At 49.0% G+C, this 18,955-nt stretch overlaps 1 protein-coding gene and 1 long non-coding RNA gene across 7 annotated transcripts in view; one reads left to right on the plus strand and one right to left on the minus strand.

Annotated features, from left to right (window-relative positions):
- The window catches only part of LOC130363058 (uncharacterized), a 44,376-nt gene that overhangs the window by 11,768 nt on the left and 13,653 nt on the right, over nucleotides 1-18,955 (plus strand). The window contains exon 1 of one of the 2 annotated variants that reach the window (XR_008891707.1): nucleotides 17,195-17,322. The exons of the other annotated variant lie outside the window; for it this stretch is intronic. This is a non-coding gene — a long non-coding RNA (uncharacterized LOC130363058). Of the gene's footprint in view, nucleotides 1-17,194; nucleotides 17,323-18,955 lie in introns of those variants that run through there. 2 annotated transcript variants of the gene reach the window in all.
- EPRS1 (glutamyl-prolyl-tRNA synthetase 1) overlaps nucleotides 1-18,955 on the minus strand; it is a 147,918-nt gene that overhangs the window by 3,774 nt on the left and 125,189 nt on the right. For all 5 annotated transcript variants that reach the window (XM_056568365.1, XM_056568366.1, XM_056568361.1 and 2 more), the window contains 2 exons: nucleotides 17,339-17,499; nucleotides 17,163-17,241 (listed from right to left, as the gene is read on the minus strand). In XM_056568365.1, coding sequence (XP_056424340.1) covers nucleotides 17,163-17,241; nucleotides 17,339-17,499 — 240 coding nt within the window. The remainder of the gene's footprint in view (nucleotides 1-17,162; nucleotides 17,242-17,338; nucleotides 17,500-18,955) is intronic.

Consider the following 18,955-nt stretch of genomic DNA (forward strand, 5'->3'; position numbering starts at 1 on the left):
AATAAAGATAAGGTGTCATTTTTACCGAAATTTGCACTGCGTAGAAACGGAAGCCCCCAAAAGTTACAAAATGAAATTTTTTCTTCAAATTTGTCGCACAATGAATTTTTTTTTCTGTTTCGCCGTGGATTTTTGGGTAAAATGATTAATGTCACTGCAAAGTAGAATTGGCGACGCAAAAAATAAGCCATAATATGGAATTTTATGTGCAAAATTTAAAGCGTTATGATTTTTAGAAGGTGATGAGGAAAAAATGAAAATGAAAAAACTGAAAAACCCTGCGTCCTTAACCTGTTCAGGATGCCGGGCATATGCATACGCCCTGCATCCCGAGTCCTTAAGGACTGAGGGCGTATGGATACGCCCGTGGGAATTCCGTTCCCCGCCGCTAGCAGTTTGGGGACCGGATCAGGATGCCTGCTGAAATCATGCTGAAAAAGGGCTCAGTCCTTAAAGGGGTACTCCGCCCCTAGACATCTTATGCCCTATCCAAAGGATAGGGGATAAGATGTCAGATCGCCGCGGTCCCGCTGCTGGGGACCCCTGGGATCCCCATTGCGGCACTGCGCTATCATTACAGCACAGAGCGAGTTCGCTCTGCACGTAATGACGGGCAATACAGGGACCGGAGCATCGTTACGTCACGGCTCCGCCCCTCATGACGACACGGCCGCCCCTTTCAATACCAATCTATGGGAGGGGGCGTGGCGGTCGTCACACCCCCTGCCATAGACTTTCATTAAGGGGACGGGCCGTGATGTCACGAGGGGCGGAGCCATGACGTAACGATGCTCCGGTCCCTGTATCGCTCATCATTACGCACAGAGAGAGCTCGCTCTGCGCTGTAATGATAGTGGGGTGCCGCAGCGGCGATCCCCGGGGTCCCCAGCAGCGGCACTGCGGCGATCTGACATCTTATCCCCTATCCTTTGGATAGGGGATAAGATGTCTAGGGGTGGAGTACCCCTTTAAGGTGAAAAAGGGCTGCGTCCTTAAGGGGTTAAAGCACACTGATTTTATTTTTATTTTATTTTTTTTAAGGGGGAGATTTATGGGAACGTGCTGAGGAAAAATGGAGTAGTAGCCCATAGCAGCCAGATCGGTGTGTACTCCTATAGTGTATGGTGGAGTCAATGTATGGTGAGTGGCAGTGCTGTGGCTCCAAGCCCGGCCAGTACTTTCTATAGTTACCCCATATGTCTTCCGGTGTCACCTTCAAGTACATCAGTAACTAAAAAATTCTGATAATACAATTTTACAAAAACTATATTGAAAAAAGTCGGTGGGGACAATGCATTTTTTGGTTTTTGTTTTCAACCTAGCACAGCCTAAATTTTCGGTTTAGGACCAAAATCTCCCTTTAGGTGCATCCCTAATTTTATCATCATAATTATTTTTATTTTATATATATATATGTGTACATATTAGGGATCGGCCGATAACTTATACCGATATTCCGCCGTTCGCGGTGCGGTGGGGGCGGGGCATTATCGGCTTATCGGCAAGGTAATTGCCAATACCGATAATGCCCAAAATACCGATAATCGGTCGATCCCTAGTATATATATTTAAAGAAAAAAGATGGTCGCAGCACTCAAGATAAAAAATAGTGGCTTTATTCCATGCAAAAACAGCAGCGTGGAATAAAGCCACTATTTTTTCACTTACCTGAAGCGCTGCGACCATCTTTTTTTCTCTACATTTTGGGGTCCGTGACCGGGACCAACAAGACGCTTGCACCCAACTTCACTGCATCTTTGCCTGGTTGTGCTGCTTATCCACAATTTTTATTTATTTATATATAATATATAATATATATATATATATATATATATATATATATATAAAATATATAAAATATATATATTATATATATATATATATATATACATATATATATATATATATATATATATATATATATATATATACATATACACACACATACACACACGCGAGCACAGATGTATATACACACATGCGTGTAGTTTTGCAACAGCTGGAGGCACCCTGGTTGGGAAACACTGGTCTACACTATGATCCACGGAACCTAATGAATCGCCATTCCCTATGAACCATTAGATCAGTGGTCCTCAACCTGCCGACCTCCAGCTGCTGCAAAACTACAACTCCCAGCATGCCCGGACAGCCGTTGGCTGTCCGGGCATGATGGGAGTTGTAGTTTTGCAACAGCTGGAGAACAGCAGGTTGAAGACCACTGCATTAGATCAATTCATGGGAATTTCCATGAAGACCTCAGTCTCTCTATCCCATTCCTGGGGATGTTTACAATCCTACAGAACACACAATACTGCATATGGACGCAGAAAAGTTATCTTAGTAATCAGATGCCATAAAGATTAGCGCCGTCACAGTAAACGCGATGGCTTCCTGTTGACGTTCCCGCAACAAATTTATCTGGTCTCAGATCGACCTTGACATTGTTTGGTCTTTCTTACATTATCAGTCATGATCTCGCATGCATTTTATTATAGGCTTATCTCTGCACGAATCTCCGTTTCTGCCATTTTAGGAAGGGCGTATACTATAGGAGCTTAACCTAAAGCCTCCTTGTAATTGAAGTAAACAACACTGTTGCCATCAACATTGCTGATTGACTATAGCAGCATGTCCCCATCCATTACTAGTATGTGTATGGGGGGGGAGCATGCACCTGTGTAGGACATATGTCTCCAGATGTGGGCGCCAAGACAATCCCCTTTAAATGGGCACTCTCATTAAAACTAATCATATTTGCTATTGCACTCCTTATGGTAAATATAAAAATCTTTCTATTGTACTTTGTTTAAAAAATAAAATGAAGTTTTCTAAGTTTTATTTGTGTTTAAAAAAGCTGCCACTAGGTGTCTCCCTACTTGTCAAGAGGACATTTCCCATGTCCCTTGCACAGACTTTGGACTCCTGCTGGCCTGACAGAAGTCTAAAAGCAGGGAATGCTGAGGGGGGTGTGTGTGCAGCCTTATCAAATCATAGATAATCTCACACTGAACTGCTCTGGGCTGTGTGTAGCAGAGTGAGGGAGGAAGTTCTCCCCTGTATGGCTTCAGATGATGTCATACCTGCTGGGGAACGTCCCTTCCCAGTCTGTGAATCTGACTGAGACTGAGCAGAAAATACAGAGCAATATCAAGGGATAAAACTAAAAAATAATAAAAAATAAAGGCAGGGGGTAGATTATCATGATGGGGGCAGTGACCTGGGAGGATTATAACATTTATCAAGATCATGAGAGGTACTCTTTAAGTTGGCCATACCCAGGTTCACCAACACAGACAGTAGAAGCCTTCTTCCATGCTTTAGTCACCCTTTGCTTTTTTTATGAAAATATGGCTAAAATTCAGGCTCCTGCTCTAAATGTCATGTGTCCCTGAGCTGGTGAATGTAAAGCAGCTGGTATATCATCTCCCACACACTGCGCACACACAGGAGCATCCTGCTTCCTTAGATCTCTATAGGACAATCTCAAAAGCAGCAGTAGCAGCATTGAGGACGTTAAAGAGCAGTACTGATAAGTGTAAGCTGTGAATTTTGCACTGGGGTAAGATATTACACTTTAAGGTTTTTTTTTTATGTTTGGGAGAAAGGGGAGCATGAAAAAAATTGAGATATGTATGTATTTTTTCTTCTGACAAGATATACAATATTTATGGAACAAAAGGCAATGTCCAGCGTGGAAGTTCAAGCAATTCTCAGCAGTTTATTTAGCAATTAGCCAACATGAAGAACAGGTGATGCGTTTCGGCCACAGTGCGCAGCCTTAGTTGTACGACTAAGGCTGCGCACTGTGGCCGAAATGGGTCACCTGTTCTTCATGTTGGCTAATTGCTAAATAAACTGCTTAGAATTGCTTGAACTTCCACGCTGGACATTGCCTTTTGTTCTTGCTGTTGCACTGGATTGAGGGTCTGGTCCTGTCTCGTGTCGTGGAGCGGGCGAGAGGGAGAGCTGTGTCTACCATTGTTTGCTTCATACCATATTTATGGGTATATAACCTGCACTGGTGTACGACACATCACGCACCCTTATTTTACCAGGGTAATTTGGGTAGAAAATTTCCACCCTGTACTACTTCTTTTCCCGGTGATTCCCCTTGTGCATCATTCCCCCAGTGATCCCCTCTGTGCCTCATCATTCCCCCAGTGATCCCCTCCTGTGCCTTATCATTCCCCCAGTGATCCCCTCCTGTGCCTTATCATTCCCCCAGTGATCCCCTCCTGTGCCTCATCATTCCCCCAGTGATCCCCTCTGTGCCTCATCATTCCCCCAGTGATCCCCTCCTGTGCCTCATCATTCCCCCAGTGATCCCCTCCTGTGCCTCATCATTCCCCCAGTGATCCCCTCCTGTGCCTCATCATTCCCCCAGTGATCAGCTCTGTGCCTCATCATTCCCCCAGTGATCCCCTCCTGTGCCTCATCATTCCCCCAGTGATCCCCTCTGTGCCTCATCATTCCCCCAGTGATCCCCTCCTGTGCCTCATCATTCCCCCAGTGATCCCCTCCTGTGCCTCATCATTCCCTCCCCTCTGTGCCTCATCATTCCCCCAGTGATCCCCTCCTGTGCCTCATCATTCCCCCAGTGATCCCCTCTGTGCCTCATCATTCCCCCAGTGATCCCCTCCTGTGCCTCATCATTCCCCCAGTGATCCCCTCCTGTGCCTCATCATTCCCTCCCCTCTGTGCCTCATCATTGCCCCCCCTTCTCTCCTGCTTGCTTTATTTTTTTTTATTTTTTACCTTACTTGGCTGCTCCGGCAGGGACAGGTGGTGGGTCTTGCTGGGCTGTATGGTCAGTAAGGCATGACGAGTGACGTCCCTCTGCATAGCGTCAGAGAGATCACTAGTAACATCCTGCAGACGCCACTGGTCAAAGTGGCCTTAGCGCCGGCTGCTTGTTAAAGATCAGCAGCCCATCAGCGGACACTTCAGAACAGCGACCAGCAGCGGCCGCAGGGAATTTCTAGTGATGCCCATGACACTGCGCAGTGGAGCCGGCAAGTGACATCACTCATCATTCTTCACTGACAGCGCAAGCCCAGCTAGACCCGCCGCCTGAACCTGAGCAAAAAAATTAAATAAAAAATAAAATAGCAGGGGAGAACACAGCCGCTAGTTACTGCTTTGAAGAGGCTGCGATCGGGCTGCAAATCTTTAACAAGCAGCCGGCTCTGCAGTCACTTTAAATCAGTGACCAGCATATTTATCGGCGTATAACACACCAGTAGGTTTTTTGCCTATTATCGGCGTTTCATATGCCGATGAATACAGAGTACAAAGAAACAGCAATTGCAGTGCTTCAGCTCACCCCAGGTGCAGCAAGGACCGGGCGAAGGCAACACCCAAACAGAAAGCAGGAGAAGAAGATGATGGTCCAGCGCAGAAGCTCGAGGAATATTGTGATTTATTCACATGCCATATGAAGCAAAACAAAGAAACATGGTACAAGTGACGCGTTTCGGCCTTACGCAGAGGCCTTAGTCATACCAAGGCTAAGGCCTCTGCGTAAGGCCGAAACGCGTCACTTGTACCATGTTTCTTTGTTTTGCTCCATATGGCATGTGAATAAATCACAATATTCCTCGAGCTTCTGCGCTGGACCATCATCTTCTTCTCCTGCTGATAAATAAAGTATAACAAAGTTTGTATAATTGATATATGTAAAATGTGTTGAAAAATTACTGATTATTTAATTTCTGTATAAACATGAACGTTCTATTACTTTATAAACTTCCATTCTTTGCTGGTCTGTGAATGAGATCACTCTATAGCTAGTCCTGCTCTCAGCTGAGAAGTGATACAATTGTATCCAGTCTAGACAATGCTCTGTGAGCTAAACACCCTGGACTCCAGACTGATACATTGTACATAGCTAGTCCTGTTCTAAACTGAAAAGTGATCAGTCAAGACCAGTGTTTCCCAACCAGGTTGCCTCCAGCTGTTGCAAAACAACAACTGCCAGCATGGGTGCTGTAGTTTTGCAACTGGTGGAAGCACCCTAGTTAGGAAACACCGGTCTGGACAATGCTCTGTGAGCTAAACATCCTGCACTACAGACTGATACATTGTACATAGCTAGTCCTGCTCTCAGCTGAGAAGTGATACAATTGTATCCAGTCTAGACAATGCTCTGTGAACTTAACAGCCTGGACTCCAGATTAATACAGTGTACATATCTAGTCCTGCCCTCCGCTTAAAACGTGATACAATTGTATCCAGTCTAGACAATGCTCTGTAAGCTAAATACATCGGATGAACTAATATCTGTGCTAGTTTACTACAATGTGTCAATTTAGCTCACAGAGCATTCTCTAGAGTGATACAATTCTACCTACTTTTCAGCTGACAGCAGGACAAGCTATGTTCAGCAAACTAATCATAAAAACGGTGAGGAACGCAAAGTATATTCTGAATTGCAGCTATTTTTACCATTTTCACTTTAAGGAACAGAGCATTTTTTGAACATTTGACCACTGTCGCTTTAAGCATTAATAACTGGGATGCTTTTACTTATTAATTTGATTCAGAGATAGTTTTTTCGTGATATATTCTACTTTAGCAGTTGTAAATTTTGGTTGATAATTGCATCATTTCTTGGTGAAAAACTCCAAAATTTCATGAAAAATTTGAAAATTTAGCATTATTCTAACTTTGAAGCTCTCTGCTTGTAAGGAAAATAGACATTCCAAATAAACTATATATTGATTCACATATACAATATGTCTACTTTATATTTGCATCATAAAATTGACATGTTTTTACTTTTGGAAGACACCAGAGGGCTTCAAAGTTCAGCAGCAATTTTCCAATTTTTCACAAAATTTTCAAAATGGTAATTTTCCAGGGACCAGTTCAGTTTAAAGTGGATTTGAAGGGCCTTGCTATTAGAAATATCCCATAAATTACCCAATTATAAAAACTGCACCCCTAAAAAATATTCAAAATGACATTCAGAAAGTTTGTTAACCCTTTAGGTGTTTCACAGGAATAGCAGCAAAGTGAAGGAGAAAATTGAAAATCGAAATTTTTTACACTTGCATGTTCTTGTAGAGCCCATTTTTGAATTTTTACAAGGGGTAAATGGAGAAAAAGCCCCCCAAAATGTGTAACCCAACTTCCCTTGAGCAAGGACATAACTCAAATGTGAACATAAAGTGCTCTGTGGGTGCACTAGAGGGCTCAGAAGGAAAGAAGTGGCAATGGGATTTTGGAAAGTGAATTTTTCTGAAATGTTTTTTTTTTTATTCTAGACACATTCACTCTCCAAAATCCCAATGGCGCTCCTTCTCTTCTGAGCATTGCAGTGCGCCAGAAAAGCACTTTACATCCACATATGGACTATGTTCTTACTCAGAAGAAATGAGGTTACTCATTTTGTGGCTCTTTTTCCTTGTGAAAATGAAAAATTTAGGGTAACCCCAATATTTCAGTCAAATTTATTTTTATTTTTTTTGCATTTTCCCATTCAACTTTTATCGAAAATTCGTCAAGCACCTGTGGGGTGTTAAGGCTCACTATACCCCTTGTTAAGCTCCGTGAGGGGTGTAGTTTCCAAAATGGTCAAACGTGGGTATTTTTTTGCGTTTATGTCAGAATTGCTGTAAAATCAGCCACCCCTGTGTAAATCACCAATTTAGGCCTCAAATGTACATAGTGCGCTCTCACTCCTGAGCCTTGTTGTGCGTCCGCAGAGCATTTTACGTCCACATAAGGAGTATTTCCGTACTCAGGAGAAATTGTGTTACAAATTTTGGGGGTCTATTTTTCCTTTTACCTCTTATGAAAATGAAAAGTATGGGGCAACACCAGCATGTTAGTGTAAAAGAAAATAATATTTTTGCTTACAACAACAACAACATGCTGGGGTAGACCCCAACTTTTCCTTCTCATAAGGGGTAAAAGGAGAAAAAGCCCCCAAAATTTGTAACCAAATTGCTCCCGAGTACGGAAATACCCCATATGTGGCCTTAAACTGTTGCCTGGACAATCAATGGCTGTCCGGCAATACTGGGAGTTGTTTTGTAACAGCTGGAGGCTCCGTTTTGGAAACTGTGTCGTACAAGAATTTTTTTAAATTTTATTTGGGGGGGGGGGAACTGTGTAGGGGTATGTGTAGTGATTTAGCCTTTATTTTGTGTTAGTGTAATGTAGTGTTTTTAGGGTACATTCACACGAGCGAGTTTACAGCGAGTTTCCCGCTGGGAGTTTGAGCTGCAGCAGAAAATCTGCCGCATCTCAAACTTGAGAAACACTATAACCCCCCGTGTGAATGTACATTCACATGGGGGGCAAGCCTCCAGTTGTTGCAAAACTACCACTAGCAGCAAGCCCTTCGGCTGTCCGAGCATGCTGGGGGTTGTAGTTATGCAACAGCTGGAGGCACACTGGTTGCAAAACACAGAGTTTGTTACTTCACTCAGTGTTTCCCAACCAGTGTGCCTACAGTTATTGCAAAACTACAACTCCCAGCATGTATGGTCTATCAGTGCATGCTGGGAGTTGTAGTTTGCAACAGTTGGAGGCACACTGGTTGGGAAACACTGAGTTAAGAAACAAACTCTGTTTTGCAATCAGTGTGCCTTCACCTCTCAGCATACACTGACAGATAAAGGGTATACCACAGGGCGAGATGTTACATAACTACAACTCCCGGCAGCCTTTGGCTGTCTGGGCATGCTCGGAGTTGTAGTTTGGCAACTCCTAGAAGGCAGCAGTGAAGATCACTTACCACTGATCTTCACTGCTGCCTCCACCGCTACCTCCTTAATGCCGCCGATCCCGCCGCTGCCTGCCGCCGGTCCCGCTGCGATCGCCTGCCGTCCTCAGGTACTCTGGCACCTGCCGCCATCTTCCACCCACATCCAGGGGTAGGCAGAGCGGGGATTTCAACTTTAACCCCCACCCGCCCCAACTTCCAATGGTCGGTCCTGAATGAGAAATGGCAGGAGATGGGAGAAGGTAGCACCTATCCTACCGGTCCTATCCTTCAGGATGACCGGGGCTGTCTCGGACAGCTCCGATCATCCCTATTTTCTGGCAATCAGGTCACCACAGACCCGATCAGCCCGCAATCGCCACAAATCGCCTATCTGAATTGATCAGTGATTTGCTGCAATCGTCGACAGGGGGGGTGAGGGTCTTGGAGACTGAGGGGGTTTGTTAGGTCTCAGGACCCCAAGCCCCGCCCCCGGCGAACGGCAGGGACCGGAATTCCCACGGAATACCAGGACGTCAGGACATACCTGTATGCCCTGTGTCCTTGAGGGGTTAATAAAGACCGTAGTTATGGATAGAACCCAAAAAGATAAAGTTCTACAGTAAATTATGCAACCAGCAAGTGTTATCTGATAACAGATACCTGGCCTGACACCTCTGATGAACTCGCTGACATTTACAGCAGATAAAATGCTGGATTAAGACACAAGAGCAGGTCACATGATGCCAGCAGAGGATCCTATGTCGTGGCACGCAAGGTGAATTCTACTTAAGCAACAAGTATTCCTTTATACACTTGTATTTGGCTTTAAAGGGGTACTGCACTGGCCAGCATTCAGAACATTTAGCTGCAAGGGTCGGCCATGCCCCCTCGTGATGTCACACCACACCCCCTCCCCAATGCAAGTCTATGGGAGGGGGCGTGGCTGCAAAGCATTCAGAGCTAAATAATCCGAACACTGGCCAGTGGAGTATCCCCTTAAAGGAGAACTCCAGAATATAAAAATTACCCTCCATACCGCTGGCAGAAAAAAAAAATTACCGTAAATTCTCTTTCTTGGAGCTTCTATTGGGGGACACAGGACCATGGGTATATGCTGCTTGCCACTAGGAGGCTGACACTAGGCAAAAAACAAAAAGAAGGCTGGCTCCTCCCGGCAGGATATACCCACCTCCTGGCTCTGAGCAACTCAGTTTTAGTCCTAAAGCAGAAGGAGAGCCAACCCAGAAAAAAACAGTCGAACACAACACCCAGAAAAGGGACAACCAACCAAAAAGGGACAACACCCACGCCCCGGAAGGGCAGAAACCAACTGGCTGCAAACAAAACAATGGGTGCTGTGTCCCCCCAATAGAAGCTCAGAGAAAGAGAATTTACGGTAAGTCCAAAATTCTACTTTTCTTGAGCGCTTCATTGGGGGACACAGGACCATGGGACTTCCTAAAGCAGTCCCTGGGAGGGAAAACCAACCCCGACAGAAGAAGGCTCAGACGGAATCTCAAACCGCCGCCTGTAAAACCTTGCAGCCCAAGCCTGCGTCGGAGGAAGCAAAAGTATGCACCCTGTAAAACTTAGTAAAGGTATGCAGAGACGACCAAGTCGCAGCCTTGCAAACCTGCAGGACCGGGGACCCGTGACAGACCGTCCAGGAGGCCCCCACCGCTCGGGTGGAGTGAGCCGTCACGCGGAAGGGAGGCACCTGACCCTTACAGCAGTACGCCTCCGAAATGGCGGAACAAATCCATCGGGAGATCGTGGACTTTGATGCCGGGATTCCCCTGCGCCTTCCCTCGGGGAGCACAAACAGGGAGTCGCTTCGCCGAAAGGAGGAGGTGACCGACAAATAGGTCCGCACGGTCCGGACTAAGTCCAGCTTATGAAGCCGGCATTCTCTCGGATGGGAGGGGGACGGGCAGAAGGAGGGCAACACAATGTCCTCGTTCAGGTGGAAGGGAGACACCACCTTAGGCTGGAAAGAGGGCACCTGCCGAAGAACCACCTTGTCCTGGTGATGCACCAGAAAGGGGGGACGGCAGGAGAGGACGGACAATTACGAGACACGGCGAAGGGATGCGACAGCAACCAGAAAGGCCACCTTCCAAGATAGCAAACGGAGAGAAACCAGAACCAGAGGCTCAAACAGAGTGCCCTGAAGGGCATCCAAAACAAGGTTAAGGTCCCAAGGCGCAGTGGGGGACCGAAGAGGAGGGGCCTCGTGGGCCACGCCCTGCAAAAAGGTGCGAATATGAAGGTTAGACGCCAGAGGGCGCTGGAAAAGGACCAACAGGGCCGAAAACCTGCCCCTTAAGGGAACTGAGGGCAAGACGCGTCTCTAGTCCAGACTGTAAGAAGGACAGGAGATTCGTCAGAGAGAAGGAGGTGGGAGAAAGGGAACGGGTCTCACACCAGCGGAAATACGCTCGCCAGGTGCGGTGGTAAATCCTGGCGGACGAGGGCTTACGGGCACGGAGCATAGTCCGGATAACGCGTGAGGAAAACCCCCGAGCCCTCAAAACCGTGGTTTCAACCGCCACGCCGTCAAACACAGCGGAAGTGAATTGGGGTGGTAGAGGGGCCCTTGGGAGAGAAGGTCGGGACGGTTCGGAAGGGAATGTCTGCCACGAGACTGACCACGTCTGCATACCACACGCGACGTGGCCAGTCCGGAGCCACTAGGATGCCCGAGACCCCCTCCGCCTTGAGCTTCCGGACAACCCGGGGAAGAATCGGAAGAGGTGGGAAGAGGTAGGGAAGGTCGAAAGAGGTCCAGGGGACACGAAGAGAGGGATTTTCTTGTTCTGACGTGACAAAAACAGGTCCACGTGCGGCGTTCCTCACCAACGGCAGATCAGACTGAAGACCTCCGGGTGGAGAGACCATTCGCCCAGATCCACGCTGGCGCAACTTAGGATGTTGGCCTTCCAGTTTTGTGCACGACCGAGAGGGGCGGAACCTGAAGTTCCGCCCACCTGAGGATCTTCGTGACCTCCCTCATGGCCGCCGAGCTGCGGGTGCCCCCCTGGCGATTGATGTATGCCTTGGCCGTGGCATTGACCGTCTGCACCTGGACTGGGAGGCCCCAGAGAAGGCAGCTCTAGTGCCGAAGGCACAGGAGGATCACCCGAAGCTCCAGAACGTTGATGGAGAGTTTGGACTCCGACGCAGTCCAGTGACCCTGGACTGTGTGGTCCCGGAAGACCCCTCCCCAGCCGAGGAGGCTCGCGTCCGTGGTCAGGACATGCTAATGGAGGGGCAGGAAGGAACGACCCCCTCGGGGAAGGGGGGACTGGAGTCACCAAAGGAGGGAGAGGCGCACCTGGGGAGAGAGACGAATCCTGCGGTGGAGAGACAAGGGGGACTTGTCCCACTGGACAGGAAGGCCCATTGGAGAGGACGGCAGTGGAATTGAGCGAAGGGAACCGCCTCCATGGCGGCCACCCCCTTCCCCAAAACGGACATGCAGGTGCGGATGGGAAATGGGCCCGGCGCCCGAAGGGAGCGCACCCCCGACAGGAGCTCCCAGAGTTTGTCTTCCGGCAGGGAGACACGAGCAGCTGCTGGGTTGAAGTGGAGCCCCAGAAAAACCAGGGACTGGGACGGGGACAGATTGGACTTGGTGTGGTTGATAATCAAACCGAAATTGGAAAGGGTCTGGAGGGTGATGCTTAGGCTGGCCCGATTCTGCTCCAAGGAGGGCGCCTTGATGAGCAGGTCATCCAAGTATGGAAGAAGGGATGTGTAAGTAAGCATCCCGGATGTCCACGGAGGAGAGGAACTCCCCCTGATCCATGGAGGCGACAACTGACCTCAGAGACTCCATCCGAAAGTGCCTGAGGCGTTGTCGGTTCAGGAGCTTCAGGTCGAGGATCAGGCGAACCGAGCCGTCCTTCTTGGGGACCACGAAGAGGTTCGAGTAGCTCCCCGAGAAGCGGTCCTGAGAAGGGACCGGCACAATCACGCCCTGGGAAAGTAGAGTGCGGAGGGCCACCTGAAAGGCTGCTGCCAGAGCAGGAGAACAAGGAGGGCGGGACCGGAAAAAGCAATCCCGGAGCATAGAAGCGAACTCTATGCGATAACGCTGGGAAACGACCTCCCGAACCCAAGCATCCTGGACATGCGCCAGCCAAACGTCCCAAAAGAGGGACAGGCGACCCCCCACCCGAGGGGAAGACTCGGATGGGGGAATACCCTCATGCCGTGGGGGGCTTGCGGCTCCCTGACTTGGAAGAGGGGCGGTTGGAACGAGGGCCCGACTTCCAGGAGGGACGAGCCTTGAAGGACCCTGAAAGGGCTGGGGCCGATCCGTGCGGCCCGAGAAACGGAAAGGGCGAAAGGAAAAAGTCCTCTGCCGCTGATCTGAACGGCGCGGACGATTTTGAGGCAAGAGAGAACTCTTGCCCCCCCCGTGGCCTCCGGGATGATCTCGTCAAGGCGCTTGCCGAACAACAGAGATCCCTGAAACGGAAGTTCAGTGAGGGAGCGCTTAGAGGCTGCATCGGCATTCCAAGCCTTAAGCCACACGGAGCATCTGAGGGCCACTAAGTTGCCCGAGGTGAAGGCCGCGCAGCGGGCCGAATCCAAGGAAGCCCAGCAGAAGTAGTCACCTGCATGGGCAACTTGTTGCAGGAGGAGGCGCCCGCCAAGAGGAGGTCGCTAGAGGAGGCACCCGCCAAGATCCCTTGGCGCAGCTGACCAGCCCAGATAGACGGGGCTTTGGACACCCAGGTGGTGGCAAAAGCCGGGGACAAGGCCGATCCATCCGCCTCAAAGGCGAATTTAGCCAGAGACTCAATGCTTTTGTCCACCGGATCCTTGACGGAAGCCGCGTCAGCCAGCGGCAAGGTAGTCGACTTGGACAGTCGAGACACAGGAGGGTCCACCGTAGGCGGAGAGGACCACTTGGTAACTAGCTCCTGCAGGAAGGGGAAGAGAGCCCAGAGCTTCTTGACCCCATGTAAGCGCTTGTCCGGGTGCTTCCAGGCCGCTTCCAACAGCTCATCAAATTCAGCATGGGGACTGAAGACCTGGGGAGTCCGACGAGCGCGGCGGAAGAAGACTTCTGGGACAGCCCCAGAAGTTTCCGGGTTCTGCAAGTGGAAGGTGTCCCTAACTGCAGACACCAAACTCTCCACCATGTCTGACATGCGGGAAGTCACTTCCGAGTCAGAGGGAGGATCTGAATCTGAGTCCGCCCGCTCACCAGGGGACTGGGAGCGCTCCGGAGGAGTTCTGGAGTGAGGGGAGGTAGACCTGGAGCGGGGAGACCGGGAGTGGACTCCAGGCGACCGTTGCTGACGCCTAGAGGAAGCGGAATGGGAGCGGGAACTCCGGTGGGAAGGCCCTGGACGGTCCGACTCAGGAGAGGAAAGGCGCCCCGAGCGGAAGGGGAGGGCGGGAGGAGGGACTCCCCGCCGAATCCCTACCGGAAGAGCGCGAGGAGGACCACCCCAACGCAGACACAACCTCCTGGGAAACCCTGGCCAAATCAGAGACGGACTGGGAGAGAGAGGAGACCCATTCCGGAGCAGGATCAGACCGCACGCCATCTGGAGGGCCACCCTGGGCAAGAGGCAGGATAGCACTGGAGCGCAAGGAGGCGTAGAGCGTACAGGTGGGTTCAGAGGAACCGCCTGGCAATTTGGCCTTGCATAGTAAGTGACCAGCGCAGTGGAACCCTGCCGGGAGGAGGGGGGCGGGAATGGGGTTGGACATTAGGAGCACTAGTAAGTCAGACAACCAGAGAGTCACAGACAAGGAGCGAGCTCACCCAGAGGTCAGTGTCCTGAGAGGGGCCTGGAAACAGCTGGAGGAACCGTGGTGGGCCAGCAGGGAGAAGAGATGAGCAGCAGAGCAGATCAGGAGCACAGGAGCAGCTGAGCGAAGCCAGAGCACATCCACCCTGAGGTGAACCTGAGAGGGGGAGGAGCCACTGGATCCCACAGAGCGCGCGAGGACGCCTCATAGGGTGACTGAGAAGGTCAGCCCCATCGGTATAGGAGGACGGAGCGCGCGCTGTAAAGAGACTGGCCGGAGGATTAGGAGGGGGGCCAGGGACAACGGCACACCGCTCCGAAAAGTGGGCGGAGCTATGCGCAGGCCTGAGCCGCGGGCTCAATTAGCTTCCTGCACGCAGCGCCGGACCTGCCGGAAGATAAGAGGACTGCCTACACTGCTCTGCGAGTGGGCGGAGCTAAGCGCAGGCCCGAGCCGAAGGCTAAATCAGCAACCTGCCCGTAGCTCCGGACCTGCTGAGGACAGAGACTGCCTGCACTGAAGTCGGGCGTCGTGAGCAGTTGCGCCGCCCGAGACAGAACACTGCGCAAAGAGAAGAGCGGCACGCTGAAGGAGCACGCCGCCCGCAGCCCCTGACAGGAGACTGCCCCCATGGAGAAAAGCTGTGGCTGCGAGTACTATAGCGAAACCGCACAACCGCAGCGAGGAGAGAAGGGGCCCCAAGGATCTAGTGTGTGGATAGTGGAGGGTTAACTCCCGAGGTCACAGAAAAGAACCCCCCCATGAACCCCTAATGACCTAGTAACCGCTTAGAGACCCCCTGCCCAGGCAAGAAATTAGGGAGAGGGGGGGGGGGAATACTTACCAGAAAAAAAGGGACCTCCAGCTAGTGCCACCTGCCTTAAGCCGACATGGCTAACAGGGGCGATTGGGGGACGCAGATCAAAGGTACACCACCAGGCGCTGGCTGTTGGCGAGGAGGGGTTGACGGCCCATCCATAATGCACGGTGCCCCTAGCTCGCATGTGGGGGAGCAATCGGCAACACTCTCCTGTCACCCCACGCTAGATAAAATTAAAAAGGGAGAGAAAATCTAATTATACCCTGAAACTAAGAAAAAAACAAAAGAATGAAGACCAGGTCTGGAGAGCTCCAGATCTGTGTCTAGCCTCCTCTGACACTAAGCTAAAACTGAGTTGCTTAGAGCCAGGAGGCGGGTATATCCTGCCGGGAGGAGCCAGCCTTCTTTTGTTTTTTGCCTAGTGTCAGCCTCCTAGTGGCAAGCAGCATATACCCATGGTCCTGTGTCCCCCAATGAAGCGCTCGAGAAAATAAAGATGTACATACCTTCCTTCGCTCCCACGGTGTGCGAAGGAATACTGCACTCAGCCAATCACCGGCCGCAGTGCAGTCCCGACTCGGCCGGCGATAGGCTGAGCGGCAGTGTGACGTTTTCGGCCCTGGCAGCAGGTGCCGGTGTAGTGAAGAATTTTGTGTCTTTAAGCGTTCTCACACTGCCGCTCAGCCCATCGCCGGCTGAGTCGGGACTTCGCTACGGCCGGTGGTTGGCTGAGTGCAGTATGACTGGCCGACCACCAGCAGTATGACTGGCCGACCACCAGCAACCAGGAAGAGGATCGCAGCGGATGCCGGAGCCGGTTACCGAAGGAAGGTATGTACATCTTTATTTTTTTTTTCTGCCGGCAGTATGGAGGACAATTTTTATATTCTGGAGTTCTCCTTTAAGTTGACGATGGACCATGCACACATGGCTATACGGTACCCCCGCAAGAGGAATAAAGAATTACATCCCAGCCATTGAAATGAAATGGCCCAAAAGAGTGGGAGCCCTTCTGCTAGCTCTTCTAACTTTGTGTGTCATAAGTGGGGGGCCCCCTTCTATGATGTCCATATGCCCTATTAGGGGATATGGACAGGGGTTAAGGAAAATTTTGAATTACTGAAATGAAAAAAATAGAGAGAGATTTAATGAGGCTGTAATTGTAGTATAAAATGTTGCATTCCATCAGTTGTACTAGTACTTGTCTACATTGTAGCAGATGTAGTGTTTGCACTATGGACAATATATCTCCCATAATGCATCACCACATGAAGAAATCAACCAACCAACAAGAAACTGGAATCCTTTTGACAGTGGATTTGGATGTGACTGGAGAATAATTCATCTGTAAGGCTGCATTTACACGGCCGTCTAGACCCATCCCGTTCTTCTCCCGTCAAAAATAAATACAGATGCAAACAGATGTTCTCCGTTTGTATCCGTTATAGTTCAGTTAAAATACCAAAAAACTTTTTTTTTCTAAGCATGCTCAGAAAAAAACGGATTTAAAAAAAAAACACGGATGCAATCGGATGACATTAAAGGCTCATCCGATTTCCACAGATTTCAATTTTAAATTTACTGTATCCGTTTTTTTTCGTTTCTTTTTTTTTTGACAGGAGAAAAAATACTTAACGCACCGTCTTTTCAACCATAAGAAAAGCAAAAATGGAAATGAGCGCAGACGGGTGCAAACGGATGTGAAAGAAAAAAAACATGACATCAATGGGATTATTTCACAACCGTTCGTAATTCGTTTACAAGCAGCAACAACGGAAGCAAAACGGGGAAAAAGAAACGGGACAGACAGCCGGGTGAACGCACCCGAAATCAGTACAGAAGGAAGAGTCCACTTACTTTCCCTGTATCCAGCTGCTTCTGAAATTCTTCCATTGTGTCGACCGCAATCATGTGACTTGTCAGATCGCTGAGGGCCCTAAAGGAGGAGACAACCAGCGATACAAGAGTCTGATAACTCATTCACAAAACACTATAAGCAACTGCGACATTATAAAAGGTAAGTGGTAAGTTACCTGTTGTAGAGATTCCGATGAATTTCCTCCAGAACATCCTGCAGTTTCGTTTCGGCCTGGTCCTCCGGAATTGTCATCTTGTCTCCGGTGTCACGTCGGACAGCTACAAACTGCTTATTCTTCATGTCTCGGGGCCCCACTTCTAACCTGATGGGCACTCCCTGCAGAGCAAAACAAGACACAGATGTACCAACAAATTTAAAGGCGTAGTACAGTGTAGGATATAGTGTTTCCGAACCAGGGTGCCTCCAGCTGTGGCCAAACTACAACTCCCAGCATACCCGGACAGCCAAAGGCTGTCCGGGCATGCTGAGAGTTGTAGTTCGGCCACAGCTGGAGGCTACCTGGTTAGGAAACACTGGCTTAGGAAAATTTATATAGGGGATAAATTCAGATTTCGGGGGGTCTGACTGCTGGGACCCCCGCGATGTCCTGCCCGGTGCCCTGACTCTCCTCCTGCACGGACCTGTGTTGACCACCAAACGCATCGGTTGTCGACACACCCCCTCCATGCATCTCTGTGGGAGAGCAAGAGATACCCGAGTACAGCGCTTGGGCTCTCCTATAGAGATGAATAAAGGGCACCCACTGACCCGCTCCGTGCAGGGGATACATTTTTCTAAGCTGGATTAACCCTTTCATGCAAGACGAAGTATCGATCATATCAATGAAGAATGGATTTTCCTTTTTTTTTTCTTTTACAGCACTGCGATACAAATAAGGTAATTTTATTTAAATTTGGTTGTAACTTTGTAGTTTTTTGTATGGTAATATAAAAAAATAAGGGTAATTAAAGTACTATAAAATATACACAGTGTTCTGAAAGGTAAAACATGTGTAATTTTTCCATATAAACAATTTTTTCAATATTACAGCTAGGGGATTAGAAAATGCTATTATATATATATATACATATATATATATATATATATATATATATATATATATATATATATACACACACACACACACATATACATATAATATATATATATATATATATATACACAATTTTTTTTTTTACAGTTTTAAAAATACAGGATTTAAATATGCAATCTGCAACAATTCTGTATTGCAGTGTGCTGTGCCCGTTTATATAGGGGTATAGACTCAATTTGGTGGCTTTGGTGCAGACTTTAAAGAGAAACTGACCACTATTTCACCCTCACTAAACCCAACATACTGGGTTATAGTGCAGGTGAATAGCTGTAAAAAGAGGGTTAATTTATGTATTCCTATGTTCTGGCTGTTTCTAAAGCTGCTGGCATTGCGCAGCTCTGAGAAATGGAGGCGGAGAGCTGGCTCGCCCAGCTCCCCTGCCTCATCAATTTGCAGCCCTCGTCACCCAACCCCCTTCCTTGATGCAAGAGCCTGCGCAGGGGATTTTTGGGAGATGAACGCTCTGCTTCTTGCTACATCCAGATCTCATGTCATGGAAGAGGGCGGGGCGGGGCAGACTATTGATGGGGCAGGGGAGTCGGCTGCCCGCCTCCATTGCACAGAGCTATGCAATGCTGGCAGACCAAAGGATTACGTCACCTATATATGTACGGTAAGTTATCATGAAGGCCTATTGCTTGCTCTTAGCGTATGGGAACCCATTTACATTTAGATGTC

This window comes from Hyla sarda, chromosome 3, assembly GCF_029499605.1.
Source record: "Hyla sarda isolate aHylSar1 chromosome 3, aHylSar1.hap1, whole genome shotgun sequence".
Taxonomy (NCBI): Eukaryota; Metazoa; Chordata; class Amphibia; order Anura; family Hylidae; genus Hyla; species Hyla sarda.